The sequence below is a fragment of the Melanerpes formicivorus genome, unplaced genomic scaffold, assembly GCF_026170545.1.
Source record: "Melanerpes formicivorus ecotype bairdi unplaced genomic scaffold, bMelFor1.0.p_v2 SCAF_47, whole genome shotgun sequence".
Classification (NCBI taxonomy): Eukaryota; Metazoa; Chordata; class Aves; order Piciformes; family Picidae; genus Melanerpes; species Melanerpes formicivorus.
Genome location: NW_027142399.1, coordinates 173,831 through 190,179, shown reverse-complemented (window position 1 = coordinate 190,179; position 16,349 = coordinate 173,831). Strand labels below are relative to the sequence as shown.

Here is a 16,349-nt window from a genome sequence, read left to right as displayed (position 1 = left end):
CTCCCGCGCCCGCCGGCCCTCCCTGCCGCCTCGCCGCAGAAGCCGGGCGCTGCCCGCCGGTCCCCTTAGCCGTTCCAGGGCCGTCCCGGCCGCGGCTCGGGGCCCCTCCGGGCGCTGCCGGAGCGGGGCGGGGGGGGGAAGCATTTCGCGGGGCGCACTTCCGGCTGGCGGCTGCGGGGAAGCCTCCGCGAGCGGCCCCGGGCTGGGCCTGGGGGTGGCGGCGGGGCCGCGGAAGGCGAGAGGATGTCCCGGGTGCCGGTGGGGAAGGTGCTGCTGCGGAACGTGATCCGGCACACGGGTGCGCACAACAAGGTACGGCCGGGGCCGCGGGGGGCTGCCGGGGCCGCGGGGGGCTGCTGGGGCCGCGGGGGGCTGCCGGCCTCCGCCGCCTCCTCTTCTCCTTCTCCCTGGTGGCTCTGCCGCCCGGCCCGCGGGTCTGAGCGGAAGCCCCCGGGCATCTCCTGGGCGGTGCCGTGCGGTGTACGTGGGGCCGGGGACTGCCGGTGCCTCCCCGGCCGTGCGGCGCTGCCCTGCCGGCGGAGCAGGGCCAGGGCCGGGGCCGGTGCCGGGCGGAACGCGGGGTTGTGACCCGGCAGTGGGGAGGGCAGGGGCGGTTTGCAGGGAGGAAAGCAGCTCGCTGGAGGAAGTTCCGCAGCCGTCGCTAGCTTCGCCGCCAGTTAAACCGTGAGCCCTCCTCCTGGCGAGGGAATGTGTGCGTGGATTTACCGATCAAAGGTGCCCCGGGATGAGACATCGTCTTTGGGGTTTGCCCGTTCAAACGTAGCAAACCGGAAACTGGGAGCTCGGGCTGCCTGCTCCACCTCTGTAAAACTCTCCCTAACGCTGTGTTTGTTTCCCTTCTGTGACTTGCAGATTCAGGAAGAGACAGAAATGTGGAAAATAAGGGAATGGGAGAAGCAGACAGAAGAGACTTACTGGAAAAGGCAAAGCAGAATGCTCTCAGACACCTCCAGGTGGGCTTTAGGTTATGTTTATTTCCTGCAGAGTGTTCCAGAGGAAGAGGGGGAATGGAAAAGAACTAGAAGTGCAGAGATTCAGACTGGATGTCAGGAAGAAGTTGTTCCCCAGGAGGGTGGTGAGAGCCTGGCACAGGTTGCCCAGGGAGGTGGTGGAAGCCTCCTGCCTGGAGGTGTTTGCAGCCAGGCTGGATGCGGCTGTGAGCAACCTGCTGTAGTGTGAGGTGTCCCTGCCCATGGCAGGGGGTTGGAACTGGCTGAGCCTTGAGGTCCTTTCCAACCCTAACAGTTCTGTGATTCTATGCAGAGAGCTGCATTTGTGCCAGGCAAGGCCACTCCTTCCTCTGATTCTGCACTCTGAACATCTCTGCCAAGAGCTTTGCTGTGCACAGAGGGCCACAAGCTTTGGGGAGTGTGTTAGCTCCTGAAGGGGCTGTGTCAGAGCTGCTAGTGGTGGCTGTTAGAATGCTGGGTGGTCTTGCACAGATGGACACCCCAGCCTTGCTGGACTTCTGCTCCTCTGGCTGGGCTAACCCCATGCTCAGGCAGTTCCTCCAGCAGAGCTGGCAGCTGAAGGCCAACTCTCCTCTTCCCGCAGCAGTCGGATGCGCAGCGATGGCTTCGACGAGGAGGGCCACAGGGCTGACTGGAGAGCCAAGAACTCCCAGTTCCTTGACCTGGTTGAGGATGACCTCCTCAGGGCTCGCTCCTGGAACAAAAAGCTGTATGAATGTGAAGCCAACATGCCAGACAGGTGAGAAGCTGTGCTCATAATGCTCAGTAAAGCATCTCCTTGGAGTCCTCTGCAAGGTTACATTTCTCTTTTCAAGTGTGGTTTGAAAATCAATAGTGCTGAGTCAGTGGTGCTGAGTCAGTGGTGCTGAGTCTCATTCTGACAACCAAGAAATCAGTTCACACACTCCCAGAATACTCAATTTAGCCTGGAGAAGAGGAGGCTCAGGGGAGACCTCATTGCTCTCTACAACTCCCTGAAGGGAGGTTGGAGCCAGGTGGGGGTTGGTCTCTTCTCCCAGGCAAGCAGCACCAGAACAAGAGGACACAGTCTCAAGCTGTGCCAGGGGAAGTTTAGGCTGGAGGGGAGGAGAAAGTTCTTCACTGAGAGAGTCATTAGCCATTGGAATGTGCTGCTCAAGGAGGTGGTGGAGTCCCCATCCCTGGAGGTGTTCAAGAGGGGATTGGATGTGGCACTTGGTGCCGTGGTTTTATCATGAGGTCTGTGGTGACAGGTTGGACTTGATGACCTTTGAGGTCTCTTCCAACCTTGGTGATTCTGTGATGCTGTAATTGGAGTCCATCTGAAGTCCCACTAAGCAGCAGCAGCTTAGCAGCTGAGCTCAGTGTTTATTGCTTTGCCCAAGGGGCTTTAAAGGTTTTGAGGAAGGCAAAGGTAGTGCTCTCCAGGGTGACTGGAAAGAACTTCCAGTTGCAATTGTCCCTAATTGGGCCTGGAAATAAGTTGTATTTCAGTAGTACCAACCAAGTGAGTGTCCTCTTTCTTTCCTTCCTTCTTTGCTTGGGAAGGTTCTTACAGCCCTTCTTGTTTGTGGTGTGAACTCCTCTTCACCCTGTGGCTCTTTTCAGAGCTGTGGTTTGGTGCTTTGGGGTTTGTTTTTGCCCTGCTCTGTTTCTGATGGATGGTTCTGCTTTCTTCCAGGTGGGGTCACAGTGGTTACAAAGAGTTGTACCCTGAAGAATTCGACACAGATAGGTAAGGCAACCAGACTTAAATGATGTGAGGTTGCCCAGGGATGCTCCCTCCCTGGAGGTGTTCAAGGCCAGGTTGGATGAGGCCTTGAGTGACCTGGGCTGGTGGGAGGTGTCCCTGCTGGATGGTCTTAAAGGTCCCTTCCAAGCCAACCCATTCTGTGAATCTACAATATGTGCCTGGGCCAGCAGAGAGCCAGAGGAGCAGGATCAATCCAGACCAGCTCAGTACTCACCCTCTGAAATAGCAGCTCCAGCTTTTCCTCCCCATGGCAGTGCACCTCTGTCTGCTGTGCTTCTCCTTATCTGGAGAGCAGAAATTCTTGTAGTGTCCTGGAGAGGGGAGACTCAGCTGTGAAACCAGACCTCAGAATGAATTCTTTTGAAGCTCCCCCTCCCAGCATCACCAAGTACAGTGTTTGCCAGGCTTGCAGAGTCCAAGTTGCTGTAAATGAGCTTTCAGCACTCAGGTGGCTTTCGGCACACACCCACCTTGGCTCAAATTCCTGAAGGCAGGAATGTTGGTGTGGTGTGGACCCAAGCTGTTGATTAGTGAAAGAGAAAGGTAGCTGCCACAACTGGGGAGGCATCATCTGCTTCCCTGCTCTAGGGGTGGGCTTGCTTAAAACATCTGAGACAGAAGAGGTTCAGCTGCCCTGTGCCTGCCTGCCTGCTGCCTTTTGGTCATCCTTTGTTCTTCTTTGGGGGTTTTGTGGTCATCCTTTGTTCTTCTTTTGGGTTTTTTTTGGTCATCCTTTGTTCTTCTTTTGGGTTTTTTTTGCTCATCCTTTGTTCTTCTTCCCCATGCTCTTTAACATCTTTATTGATGATCTGGATGAGGGCATTGAGTCCATCGCCAGTAACTTTGCAGATGAAACCAAGCTGGGGGCAGGAGTTGATCTGCTGGAGGGCAGAGAGGCTCTGCAGAGGGACCTGGCCAGGCTGGACAGATGGGCAGAGGCCAAGGGCAGGAGATTGAACACATCCAAGTGCCAGGTGCTGCACATTGGCCACAACAACCCCAGGCAGTGCTACAGGCTGGGGTCAGAGTGGCTGAGAGCAGCCAGGCAGAGAGGGACCTGGGGGTGCTGGTTGATGGTAGGCTGAACATGAGCCTGCAGTGTGCCCAGGCAGCCAGGAGGGCCAATGGCATCCTGGCCTGGATCAGGAACAGTGTGGCCAGCAGGAGCAGGGAGGTCATTCTGCCCCTGTACATTGCACTGGTCAGGCCACACCTTGAGTCCTGTGTCCAGTTCTGGGCTCCTCAGTTTAGAAAGGAGGTTGAGCTGCTGGAAGGTGTCCAGAGAAGGGCAAGAAAGCTGGGGAGGGGTCTGGAGCACAGCCCTGTGAGGAGAGGCTGAGGGAGCTGGGGTTGCTTAGCCTGGAGAAGAGGAGACTCAGGGGTGACCTTCTTGCTTTCTACAACTCCCTGCAGGGAGGTTGGAGCCAGCTGGGGGTTGGTCTCTTCTGCCAGGCAGCCAGTACCAGAACAAGAGGACACAGTCTCAGGTTGCACCAGGGGAGGTTTAGGCTGGAGGTTAGGAAGAAGTTCTACACAGAGAGAGTGATTGCCCATGGGAATGGGCTGCCTGGGGAGGTGGTGGAGTCACCATCCCTGGAGGTGTTCAGGAGGAGACTTGCTGGGGTGCTTGGTGCCATGGGTTAGTTGTTTAGGTGGTGTTGGATTGGTTGATGGGTTGGACAGGATGATCTTGAAGGTCTCTTCCAACCTGGTCTGATCTATTCTATTCTGTTCTGTTCTTTGGGGTTTTTTGGTCATTCTTTGCTCTTCCTTTGGTGTTTCTTTGTGTGTGCAGTGACCCTCAGGGAGATGACCAAACTGCCATCAACGGGAAGAAGAAATCTCATCTGGGGAAGCAAACGAGCGCCCGGGAGTCACACAAGAGGAAAAAGCCAAAGAAATCCCACAAGAAGAAGCAAAAAAAGAGATCACACAAAAAAAGGAAGAGAAAGAAAAAGGAGCAGGGGAGGACATCATCAGATTCCTCCCGAGAGAGTGAGTGCTCGGAGGAGGAGACCTCAAGCACCCGCAAGGGGAAACACAGGCGCAAGAAAAAGAGCAGGAAAGTGCCTGCCAGGGATCCTACCTCCTCCTCTGGGCAGGACAGTGACTTTTCTCGTGCCAGCAGCTCAACCACCAGCAGCTCTGAGGACAGTGAATCCGAGGAGAAAAAGGCAAAACGGCCCCCAAAAAAGAGGAAGAAACGGCGCAGCTCCGCGCCCGAGAGGCACAGCGAGGTGCCCGAGAAGAAGAGCAAGAGGAAGAACTGGAAGGTGGCCGCTGATGAGAAATCAGAGGATAGCTCAGATGAGGACTAATGAGCCTAGGCTGCAGCTCAGACAGTAAGGTGGAGGCCAGAGGCAGGGATTTATCTCTCAGCACTGCCCCGTGGTACAACGCGTTTCCACACCGTGGTTTACACACATCCTGCCAGCCCCCAGGGCAGAGCCTGAGCCTTGGCAGCCTGCAGGTGGTGCCCCCTTGCCATCCAGAGAACCAGCTGGGTGTCTCCCAGGTGGGCTGGGCCTGCCAGGTGGATCCCTGCTGCACCCAGGGGCAAAGCAAGCATGGCTGCACCATTTGGTTTGTTGTTTTCAGTGTTTTAACAGATTGCTTTCTTTCGGGGTGGGGGGTGTGTCACCAAATCAATGACCAAGACTAACAAGAGGAGGGGGTCAAGACAAGAAGTCTGAGAGCAGAGGGAAAGTCACGGGATTGAACTCTGTGGTAGCTTTGTCTTCTCATCCTCCAACAGAAGCAGAGCTGTGTGGTGGCAGGCAGAGTCAGCTGGACACAGGAGGGAGCGGGGGGCACAGATTGCAGCTGGAGGTGCAGTGATTCCTTCCATGGTGATGAAGACAAGACAGCAGTGCACCTGCTTGGTTTAGACTCCTCTGCAGATCCTGGCCTGGGCTGCCCATTGTCTACCTTTCCTCCATTCTCTCCAGGGGGGATGCTGAAACCATTTGTGCTGACAGGGAAGCCTTGCTGGGTGTTGAGTTCTGTCTCTGGTCTGCCTAAGGTGTTACTGGAGAACCTGGTGTGGGCTGCTCTGCCTTGCAGCTGAGCAGCCCAGCCTTTTAACAAAATAAACTGATCCAGATGTGATGGATGCTTTTGTCATTGTCTTGGGAGCAAAGCCTGAGACAGAGCACAGTCCTGACGGCTCTGGGGGGTTCCTGTGTTCTCTGTGCCATGTTTCTACCTGACCAGGCTTGGTGGCCTTAGAGATAAATAGAATAAACCTTTATTTAGAATAAACCAAACCAGGTTGGAAGAGACCTTCAAGATCATCGTGTCCAACCCATCAACCAATCCAGGCCACCTAAACAACTAACCCATGGCACCAAGCACCCCATCAAGTCTCCTCCTGAAAGGAGATGAAGCAAAGGAGGCTGGAGTGCAAAGCAGCCATCTGGGACATGACCCTATCCTCGCCTGGCACGATTTTAGGCCGTTTCCTTTCCCTCTATCACCTAATACTAGGGAGAAGAGACCAACCTCCACCCTCCTTTCAGGGAGCTGTAGAGGGCAGCGAGGTCTCCCCACTGCCTCCTCCAGCCTAAGCAAACCGGCAGCAGCTGTCCCGGGCTTTTGCAGAGCTGCTGCGCGGGGGTCGCAGGCGTGAATGGCCTCCGGGCGCTGCCCCTGCCCGTGCCCGCCGCGCTGCCGGCCGTGCCCCCGCTGCCAGCCGTGCCCCCGCGGCGGAAGCGGAAGGGCTGCGGCGAGTTCCGGCTCCGCTGCGCGGTGCCCTTGGGCGGCTGGGGACGATGGCGGCGCTGGTGCTGCTGCGGGCGGGGCTGCGGCGACCCCGCGGCGCCCAGATGGGTGAGTGCCGGCCGGCCCCCCTGCCCTGCCCTGTCCTGTCCTGCCTGTCCTGCCCTGTCCTGCCTGCCCTGACTCGCCCTGACTCCTGTTCTCTCCGCAGCTCTCCTCGGGGACGCCCTGCTCCGCCGCCCCGCTCTCCTGGCAGCTGTCGCCGATCGCAGCGCTCCGGCCCGGCAAAGCCACAGCTCGCCCCGGCAGGGCCATGGTACGTGCGGCGTCCCGGGGCAGTCCCCGCCGCGTCCCGGGGCAGTGCCCGCCGTCCGCGGGGCTCTGCGTGTCTCTGCGCGGCGGGGCTGACCTTCCCCGTGGCGGGCACCGCGCACCAGCGTTGTCGGCCGGCGCTGCGCCGTTATTTCCCCGCCCTCCACACGGCTCCTCCGCCCCAGCCCGGCGGCGTGTGCCTCATCTGGCCATTGTTTGAGCTAGGTAGATGTTAAATGTGAGTAAGCGGGGGCAGAAGGAATTGGTGCGCGGCAGGCTGTGTTTTGTTTGGCTCAGCTTGGCAGGGATAGGGTTACCGGCATTGCCACCCGGTGCTGCCTGCCTGCCTGCCGCAGCAGCAGCTGTTGGTTCGCAGTCAGCCCCCGGGGCTAGTTCCAAACAAGATATCGGTGACTTCACGCTGCTTGAACTCCAACCTGAGGTTTCTTTGGTCGGTGTCAGCATGGGAATGCAGCAAATCCTTCAACAGAGCAGGCTAACTGAGTGGCAGAAAAAGCAAAGCTCTGCTTATTCACAAAGGTGGTGGAGTTGTGGGTGTGGAAAACTGGCTGAAAGATTGAAGCAACAGCAGATTTGCTGGGGCTCAGTAGCAGCAACAACTTGGAAACACTGCTGCTGTGACTTCTTCTTTCCTGGGGCAGCAGGGCTTCTGATTCCCTGATTCCCAGTCTGATCTGCAGGCTTGTTTCTTGGTTTGGTTTTCCCTCTCTATGTGGTAAGAGGTGATTCAGATTCTATCCTGCTTATTAGTGGAGGCCTCCAGGCTACTTCTGGACCATATATGGCCTGTGATGGTCCCAGAATTTTTAGTCTGCAGTTAAAAATAGCAGTATCAGTTTCTGGGCAGAGCTGACCACAGAATTATCACGAGGTGCCATTCACTGGAACTTGCAGTTGTGTTCCCCTGGATGAAAGCTTAGTAATCAGGTCAGAGAGCAGGAAAAAAACCCAACTGCAATTGTGTGGTTTTAAGGTTACAGCTCTCTGAGCTCTGCACTGAAAAATGCTTCTCCTTCTCCTTGCAGGCAGTTCCAAGGCTGCATCTTTGCACTGGACAGGGGAGAGAGCTGTCAGTGTCCTCTTGCTGGGTCTCCTGCCTGCAGCCTACCTGTACCCCGGACCAGCCATGGACTATTCGCTGGCTGCAGCCCTCACTCTTCATGGCCACTGGTAAGCACAAGAGGTCACTCAGGATTAAGAGGGAAGTCTGAGAGGCAGGGTGGCTCCAGGCCCTTACCTATGAAGTCTCCAAGTTGTGCAACAGCTGTGATCTTTGACATGACATTTGTACCTTGCTCTTCCTTTGTTGCACTGTTGGCTCAGTCAGCTGGCAGGCTCCAGGAATCTGCAAGCATGCTCTGGTGTTCTGCACAGTATCCTACCCTAGGAGGACTTCCTGACCACTGGCTGTGCAGAACCTTGGACATTTTTACCTTTTTGTCTGAGCAAACAGAACAGAACCAGGACAGATCTGTAGAAAACAAGTTGTTGTTCTCCTAAGGTGCTGTGCCTGTAAGCCAGCTTTGTGCAGCTCACTGGTGAGCAGATTCTGCATAGTAAAGACTTGATAGCATTATGGTATTGATTCCTGGGAAATGGATGCCAGCAGATAATTTGCCACCCTGAGAACAGTTGGAGGTTGGAATCATAGAATCAACAAGGTTGGAAAAGACCTCAGAGATCATCATCTCCCAGGGGAAGCAGTGGAGTCCACTCTGTTGGACAGCTGTAAGACTTAGCTTGACACCGTGCTGGGCCAGCTCATTGCAGCAAAGCTGGGGAGGGGTTTGGTGCACAGCTCCATGAGGAGAGGCTGAGGGAGCTGGGGTTGCTTAGCCTGGAGAAGAGGAGGCTCAGGGGAGACCTGGTTGTAGCCAGGTGGGGGTTGGTCTCTTCTCCCAGGTACCCAGCACCAGAACAAGAGGACACAGTCTCAAGTTGTGCCAGGGGAGGTTCAGGCTGGATGGTAGGAAGAAATTCTTCACAGAGAGAGAGATTGGCCATGGGAATGTGCTGCCCAGGGAGGTGGTGGAGTCACCATCACTGGAGGTGTTTAGGAAGAGCCTGGCTGAGGCGCTTGGTGCCATGGTTGAGTTGATCAGATGGTGTTGGGTGAGAGGTTGGACTTGATGATCTCAAAGGTCTTTTCCAACCTGGTTTATCCTATCCCTATCCTACCTCCCTATCCTATCCTACCTCCCTATCCTATCCTACCTCCCTATCCTATCCTACCTCCCTATCCTATCCTACCTCCCTATCCTACCCTACCTCCCTATCCTATCCTACCTCCCTATCCTATCCTACCTCCCTATCCTACCCTACCTCCCTACCCCCCTATCCTACCCTACCCTACCTCCCTATCCTACCCTACCCTACCCTACCTCCCTACGCTACCCTACCTCCCTATGCTACCCTATCCTATCCTACCTCCCTATCCTATCCCTATCCTATTTCCATTCCATTCTATCCTATGTCCATTCTGACTCCACTGCTACCTAGAAAGGTTGGAGCAGATGGTCCTTGGGCTCCTTTCCAACCTGGCACTCTGGGATTTCAGTGAGGAATGCTTTTTCCTGATTTCAGCTTGTTTTCCCCCCTGTTCTGCAGGGGCCTTGGGCAGGTGATCACCGACTATGTCCACGGAGACACAGCCATCAAGGTGGCCAACACAGGGCTCTACGTGCTGTCGGCCGTCACCTTCGCCGGCCTCTGCTACTTCAACTACCACGACGTCGGCATCTGCAAGGCTGTTGCCATGCTGTGGAGCCTCTGAGATGTGACCAAGCCCCTGACAAAACTGATTGTTCACTGCTGCCTCTGCTTCGCCGTCCTCTTACCAGCACGTGGAATACGAAGCTGAGTAAAGCAAGGGTCCACAGGTTGTACATACTGCAGCAAGAGCAGGGCTGAGGCTTTTAGAAGTAACATACCCAACAGCAGCAACAAATTGCTAGAGAAGTAGGTTTTAAATGGATGGTGCCCAGGGGAGGGGGAGCTGAGTTAAGCTGGACTGTAAATTGTGAGGAATGAACGAGAGGCTCCCTAGCTGAAGGGCACTTGCTTTGTAAAGGCAGCTTTAAGGAGGGTTGTAATCCACACCAGCTGTTGTTTGGTTTCTTCTTCTGTAAAACAAGCTTGAATTGTGGAAAACAGAAACTGCTCCTCCTGGTATCACATCTCAGCTGTCTGTAAGGCACACCTTTGGAGCTCTTTGGACCCTGAGAGCTGATGTAGAAAAGGGAATCTTCTGGTTTTTTTTTTTCTTAATCCATGCAATAAAAAAAAGATTTACAGAAAATGCATGTGTGGTGGTTTGATGGTTTTGTTTACTCTTTCTGGCTTGCTTCCAGTGGTTTCTCTGCAGGTTAATTATCAGGAGCCATAAATAGTTCATGCCTTGCAGAGTTTCTCTCTGTTCAGCTGCAGCGTTTCTTGGGGGTTGTCTTCTAACTGACCCCTGCTACACATCTTCCCGTGTGGCTGAAAAGACAACCACCAAACCCTTTCTGCCCCAGAGGCAGCCTCTGGAATGTTCTGAGGCATTTTAAAGGAGGGAGATGAAATTCTGGGGTTTTTGTTTTTTAACCTTTCTTCTTGGCTTGGTATTTTCTGATTTTCGTAGCAGTGAGGAGTGGTTAACTGTTCCCACGTTTAAATGGTACTTTCCTGCTGCTATTCATAGCAAGAGGAAGAGAATTGTTATGCAATGAACAGAGTTAAGTTGCTGTTGGCGAGGATCTCCACCAAGTTCAGAATTGTTGCTTCCACTTCATCTTTGAGGCACCAAATTCAGCTGTTGGATCAGGTGGCAGTAAGGATTTGAGGGATCAAATCAGGACTGTGCAGACTTGCACATCTATTTTTTCCCCCCCTCCATTCTGTAAAGCCTTGCTTCTTTGTGCCAAGAACCTGAATGTCTTTTCCTTTGCAAGATGCTTCTTTTCTTGCAGGGATTTAATTAGCTAAGAGCACAAAACCAGCTTGCCTCAGGTACAGAGAGAGTAAGGGTTTTATTTGTTAAAAAGACAAAACATATTTTAAGGTTGTTGAAGTAGACCCCAGGCTGTGACACTGCAACAGGTTGCCCAGGGAGATGGTGGAAGCCTCATCCCTGGAGGTGTTTGCAGCCAGGCTGGAGGTGGCTGTGAGCAACCTGCTGTAGTGTGAGGTGTCCCTGCCCATGGCAGGGGGGTTGGGACTGGCTGAGCCTTGAGGCCCCTTCCAACCCTGACAATTCTATGAAGTTAGAAACATATCTTCATGGTTTCATCCACTTCATCTTCTCTTGATTTCTTTAGAGTTAGTTTTCTTAAGCAGCCTTCCTCCTCAAAGGCCAAGAACATTCCTTGTTCCAGGGAGTATTCAAACTTAAATGCTCCAGAGCTGCAGGATGTGAATGTCTTTTTGAAAAAGATGGCATTGCTTTCACCAGGAATGTCTTTGGGAACTTCTCCTTCCTGAGGAAGAAAGAGGGGAATGGGTCAGTCCCCAACACAAGAGAGTTTTGTTCCAGCTCACATGTTTGAATCCTGAATTTTGCTGGCTGCTGAAGAGCAGCAGGGATGGGGAGCAGGCACTTACCCTAAACTGAACCATCACTTTCCCACATTGTTTCTCACAGCACAGATAATAGCTTTTGTCTGCTACCCGGACGCTGAATGCAACAGGCCTCCTTGCTGAGGGGGGGGTGGTGTTGTAATAGTGAATGTTGAACTGCATTCCATTGCCTAAACACCAATGATCTGTCATTAACAGTCTGCTCAGGAGACGGCTGTAACAGTTCCATTACATCTTAACCATTGCATTGCCATCTCCTGTCTTCCCAGGATGCTTTTCCTGACAAGAGAGTCAGGGCATGGATTTTGAGTTGGGAAATGCAGTGACCAAGGTTTTGAAGCTGGAAATGAAGTGACCAAGGTTTTGAAGCTGGAAATGAAGTGACCAAGGTTTTGAAGCTGGAAATGCAGGGACCAAGGTTTTGAAGCTGGAAATGCAGTGACCAAGGTTGCAGTGACCAAGGTTTTGAAGCTGGAAATGCAGTGACCAAGGTTTTGAACTGGGAAATGCAGTGACCAAGGTTTTGAATTGGGAAATGCAGGGACCAAGGTTTTGAAGCTGGGAATGCAGGGACCAAGGTTTTGAATTGGGAAATGCAGTGACCAAGGTTTTGAACTGGGAAATGCAGTGACCAAGGTTTTGAATTGGGAAATGCAGGGACCAAGGTTTTGAAGCTGGGAATGCAGGGACCAAGATTTTGAGTTGGGAAATGCAGTGACCAAGGTTTTGAGTTGGGAAATGCAGTGACCAAGGTTTTGAAGCTGGGAATGCAGGGACCAAGGTTTTGAGTTGGGAAATGCAGTGACCAAGGTTTTGAGTTGGGAAATGCAGTGACCAAGGTTTTGAAGCTGGAAATGCAGTGACCAAGGTTTTGAAGCTGGAAATGCAGGGACCAAGGTTCTGAATTTGGAAGAAAGCATGTGAAGTTACCACTTAGTATAGATAGGATGATCAAATCCCTTCAGGTGCATGCATAAGTTGAGACTTTGATTTGTAACCAGTCAGCTATAAATCAGATTGTATCTGTAGAGGTGTGATCTGTACAGACATGAGTTCAACAAATACAGCTCTGAATGAATTGCTGAGATCATCTCCCCTGCCCTCCCAGAAGAAAAGAGCCAAGTGCACAAGCAGGTTACTGCTGCTGGGGGATGACAGTCAGAGCTTTTAGTGCTAAAGCTGTTGTTTGGTTAGAGGGTGTACCAGGTTTTATCTCCTGATCTGTCACGTCCTCAAAAGCTGCCACGTTCAGGTCCGGTCGCACCACAAGCAGTTGGCTGTTCACGTTTCGAAGGACTCGCTGGAGAATTTTGTCCTTCCTGAGGGCATCACATTCCAGCCCTGCAGAAATGATAGGCAGAGAGGGTGACACATTCCTGCTGCAATCTGATCAAATCTTAGCAGTTCACTATGAGCTTAATCCTTGGCAATAAGGATACCAGGTGAAATGAATTCTTAGCATGGCTGTCTCAAACCAAGGGGAGGCCATGTCCTCCTTTCCACCTCTGCCTTGTACCAACTCAAGCCTGGAGGATTCCCCAAAACAGAGTGTTCTGTATATATAAGCAAGAGAAGCTGCTCTGTCTGTTGATGAGAGTTCAGAAGCAGTCCAGGAACAGCTCACAAACAACAGTTCTCTCTCTTGCCCAACAATTAGAACTGAATTACAGTGCCCTTCTGTTAGGGGAGCAACTGCCCTGTACTTAGGGAGGAAATAGAACAACCTCAGGCTCAGAGAGGTGGTGAGCTGTGGCTCTCTCTTCCACACTGGCCACTATCACTTGGAAAACTGGTTCTCTAAAGCCTGCAAAGCATGTATGGGTATGTGTGAGCAGGCTAGTTCAGGTAAAGTTGACAATGGAAGTTAATAGATCAGGAGCTTGCAGCTTACCATCATCATCTTGGTTCCAAGTGAGCAATGAAAAAAAGAAAGGAAAAACAACATTAGGCTCTGCCCCCACAAAAGAAACCACTTTCTACCCACTTCTCTTCAGCAGGCCCCAAGCCAGCCAGCCACCTCCAGGTTTCTAGCTGTACTCCCCACTATCACTAATTGGCCACACTGAGCTGCTCTAATTATGTGAGCATAACAACAGACTGATGAAACCACCAAGCCAAGAGGCAGGCAGAACGCTTTAAGGTTACTTAAGGGTGAGCAGCTCAGGTCAGTTGCAGCCTATAAACCAAGGAATATAAATAAGAAGCCCAGAGCATGCAAATTTTGGGGTTTAATCAGCACTCTTAGTCTAAGTGAGCAAAAGGACAAGAAAAGGTCATTACAAATTGCTTCCACAGGAGAGAGAGATTATTTTTCTAGCTTCACCCTACAAGGCTGGGAAAGTTATCCACACATTTCAAGTCCAACCCTTCTGAGAGGCCTTTAGAGGAATGCATTGCATGAAGCAACAAGTATTCTACTAACCCTGATACTTGGCTTGCAGTACTTCACACTGAAGCTGGTGGGGAAATTAGGTGCTGCCAGATGGCTACATCTATATTTTATACAGAATACTGATTGCTTAATCAGTATTCAGAGGAAGCTTGGCAATGCTTAAAGTGTTCAGTAGTATGGTACTGACCTGTGAAGGCACTGGGACACCTTTATGACACTCAGGTTCTTTCTGCAGTGAACAGCCTGGCTCCACAATCTAACACCTATCATGCTTGTGGGGATTGTAGCTGGGGGTTTAATCTGGAGCAGGGGAGATTTAGGTTGGACATCAGGAGGAAGTTATACACAATGAGAGTGGTAAAATACTACAACAGCTTTCCCAGGGATGTGGTTGAGGCCTCATCCCTGGAGGCATTCAAGATCAGCAGCTCTGTGCAGCTTGCTCTGGTTGAGGGTGTCCCTGCTGCCTGCAGGGGGGTTGGACAAGATGCCCTTGGAGGGTCCCTTCCAAGCCAGTGCAATCTGTGAAGCTGTGAATCTGTAATTGCTTTGAGGATTGCTCAGGTAACACGGCAAGGGAAAGGAACACAAAGCCAGGGATGCCCAAGGGAAGGACTGAATTGTGGACCAGCTTTTGACCTTCTATGCAGAAAGGAGACAGGAGGTGTCTCAGCTGTGGGTAGGGATTACCTTCAAAATAGAGGCAGAAGTTTTCTCCAAATTTCACTGCATACACAGGAATCTCTTCACAGCTCATCTTCACTCTGGCAGGGAAAAACAAAACCACAGAGAGGATTCAGAATTAAGAACAATGTTTTGTACTCTGTAAGGCAAGGGAGTTCTTGGGCTAGTTCTCTTGCAGCAGTCAAGGACTGCTCTGTTATTCTAAAGCAAAAGGGAAGGCACTATTGATTAGAGGAAAAGGCGGCTCTAAGTGTAATGGGTAAAAGACACGAACCGAGGACACTTCTTCCCCTGGTATGCAATAGGAGCTGGCCAGATGTTTTCACGAGCACGTCTGAAACGAAGGGTAGAAGGGAAAGGAGTTGCTACCTGACCGCTGGAGGCTGTGTACCTTGACCTGCCTCGCCGGGACACGGGTGCAGGGAAGGAGGAACGCAAGGCCGCGCCCGAGCGGCTCCTGCCCTGCTCGGCGCCCGCGCCCGGCACAGCGCGGAGCTGCCAGCGGGCGGGCTGCTGCCCACCGCCTGCCCGCGGGCCCGACGAGCGATGCCCTCCGCCGCCAGCCCCGGCAATGGGCACGGCTCTGCCCCTTGCTGCAGCCGCGAGAATGGGACGGCCGCCGGTCCCACGGAGGGATGTCCCGCCCGGGTGGCGAAGGCGCGGGGAAGGGCGCAAGCCCGGCGCCAGCCGAGTGGCTCTGCCCCTGCCCCTGCCCCGCTCGGAGCTCCGAGCAGAGGGTGTCCTTACCTCGCTCCTCGGCGGGCTGCGGCGGAAAGATGCAAGACGGAAGGGCGAAGGCAGCGGAGGAGGGGCGGGGACCGGCGGCGGCTCCCGCGGTCAGAGCCCACCCTCCCGGCCCTCTCCCTGCACGCCTGGGTACCGCAGGGTGCTGCCCGGCAGGGCCTCTCGGGCTTTCCGAGGCAGAGTCACCGCCGTGTCACCTCCACGCGTGGCTCCGAGCGGGCGGGGCGAGCGGCGGCTGCTGCAGGCGGCTGCTGGAAGGGGCTGGGGCAGGGGATTTTATCCCCGCTTGCATCACCGTAGCACAGAAGGAGCCGACTGAAGGAAGAAGCCGCAGAGAAAATCAGGACTCTTTCCCAAGACAGCTGTCTACGTCTGCATTTGTTCTGCGGCACTTCTCCTCCTCGGCGGAGAAAACAAATCACGAACCCGAGGCTGCCGAGGGAGCTTTTGGCGACTCCCTTTATCTCCCACAGACGCTGGGCAGAGGACGAGGTTTGCTTCCTGCACCAGCGGTTTGCAGCCTGTTGGCTCGGTCCGCACGGTCTCGGTTAGCAGCTCTGAAGCAGGTAGTGGCGAACTCGGCATGGGAACTTCCCCCTCTGCACTTTGGGTCTGCCTTGGGGGGAAGCCACTTTAGGACTGAAACACGCCGTGCCCTCTCGGGGGTTTTCTGTACCGACAGCGCCAAGGAACATACAGCTGGTGCCTGGTGGGAAATCCTCACATTCTGGCTTAGAGACTTGGATTCTTTTCCTTTGGTCCTGAGTTTTCTTCCTAGGCTCACATCCGTGAGGTAGTGAAAGGGGTAAACCAATTCAGATGTGTGCTCTCTCCATGAAAATAACATACTAATGGTAGCTCAGCTAGGGCAACACTTTAGGAGCATTTTCTTAGCACATTCTTTCCTAGCCGTGAGACGATATTGCTAATGACATCATTACCTGTGAGGTTTTGTTTGAGAATTAAAGGAAGTGGCTGTGGCAATGTATTGAATATTGTTTCTGCTTTGGGGAAGTATGTCATTCTTGCCGTGGTTTCAGTTCTCGTCCTCAAGTCCTGGCTTTCAGAGCCTGTTTGGATAATGTCTCTAAGGTTAAGATCTTTGCTGAAAACCAGAAATTAAAGATGCAATAATAAAAGAGAGAAAAAGGAAACAACAGAGGACAACTTCCCTTTGCTCCAATGTAACTTAGAAATA

The 16,349-nt window shown here is 53.2% G+C and overlaps 3 protein-coding genes across 6 annotated transcripts; 2 read left to right on the top strand and 1 right to left on the bottom strand.

The window, feature by feature from the left end:
- Positions 1-153: 153 nt before the first annotated feature.
- On the top strand, positions 154-5,140 carry NKAPD1 (NKAP domain containing 1). Its single transcript, XM_068159929.1, has 5 exons — positions 154-312; positions 874-974; positions 1,576-1,731; positions 2,653-2,706; positions 4,520-5,140. The coding sequence occupies exons 1-5, from the start codon at positions 244-246 to the stop codon at positions 5,040-5,042; spliced, it is 903 nt and encodes a 300-aa protein (XP_068016030.1). The 5' UTR covers positions 154-243; the 3' UTR covers positions 5,043-5,140.
- Positions 5,141-6,458: 1,318 nt separating this feature from the next.
- On the top strand, positions 6,459-10,076 carry SDHD (succinate dehydrogenase complex subunit D). Its single transcript, XM_068159930.1, has 4 exons — positions 6,459-6,552; positions 6,653-6,757; positions 7,800-7,944; positions 9,382-10,076. Exons 1-4 carry the CDS (start codon positions 6,495-6,497, stop codon positions 9,545-9,547), a joined length of 474 nt encoding a protein of 157 aa, XP_068016031.1. The 5' UTR covers positions 6,459-6,494; the 3' UTR covers positions 9,548-10,076.
- A 689-nt stretch (positions 10,077-10,765) lies between these two features.
- Positions 10,766-15,316, bottom strand: IL18 (interleukin 18). 4 transcript variants are annotated; one of them, XM_068159928.1, is made up of 7 exons: positions 15,155-15,316; positions 14,682-14,741; positions 14,414-14,487; positions 13,223-13,231; positions 12,535-12,672; positions 11,356-11,501; positions 10,766-11,231 (listed from the first exon to the last, which is right to left on the bottom strand). In XM_068159928.1, exons 3-7 carry the CDS (start codon positions 14,478-14,480, stop codon positions 11,019-11,021), a joined length of 573 nt encoding a protein of 190 aa, XP_068016029.1. In that variant the 5' UTR covers positions 14,481-14,487; positions 14,682-14,741; positions 15,155-15,316; the 3' UTR covers positions 10,766-11,018. The 4 variants fall into 4 exon arrangements, with proteins under 4 accessions (XP_068016029.1, XP_068016025.1, XP_068016027.1 ...); XM_068159924.1 differs by lacking the exon at positions 14,682-14,741 and having other exon boundaries at positions 15,155-15,233; XM_068159926.1 differs by lacking the exon at positions 13,223-13,231 and having other exon boundaries at positions 15,155-15,177.
- Between the last annotated feature and the right edge of the window lie 1,033 nt (positions 15,317-16,349).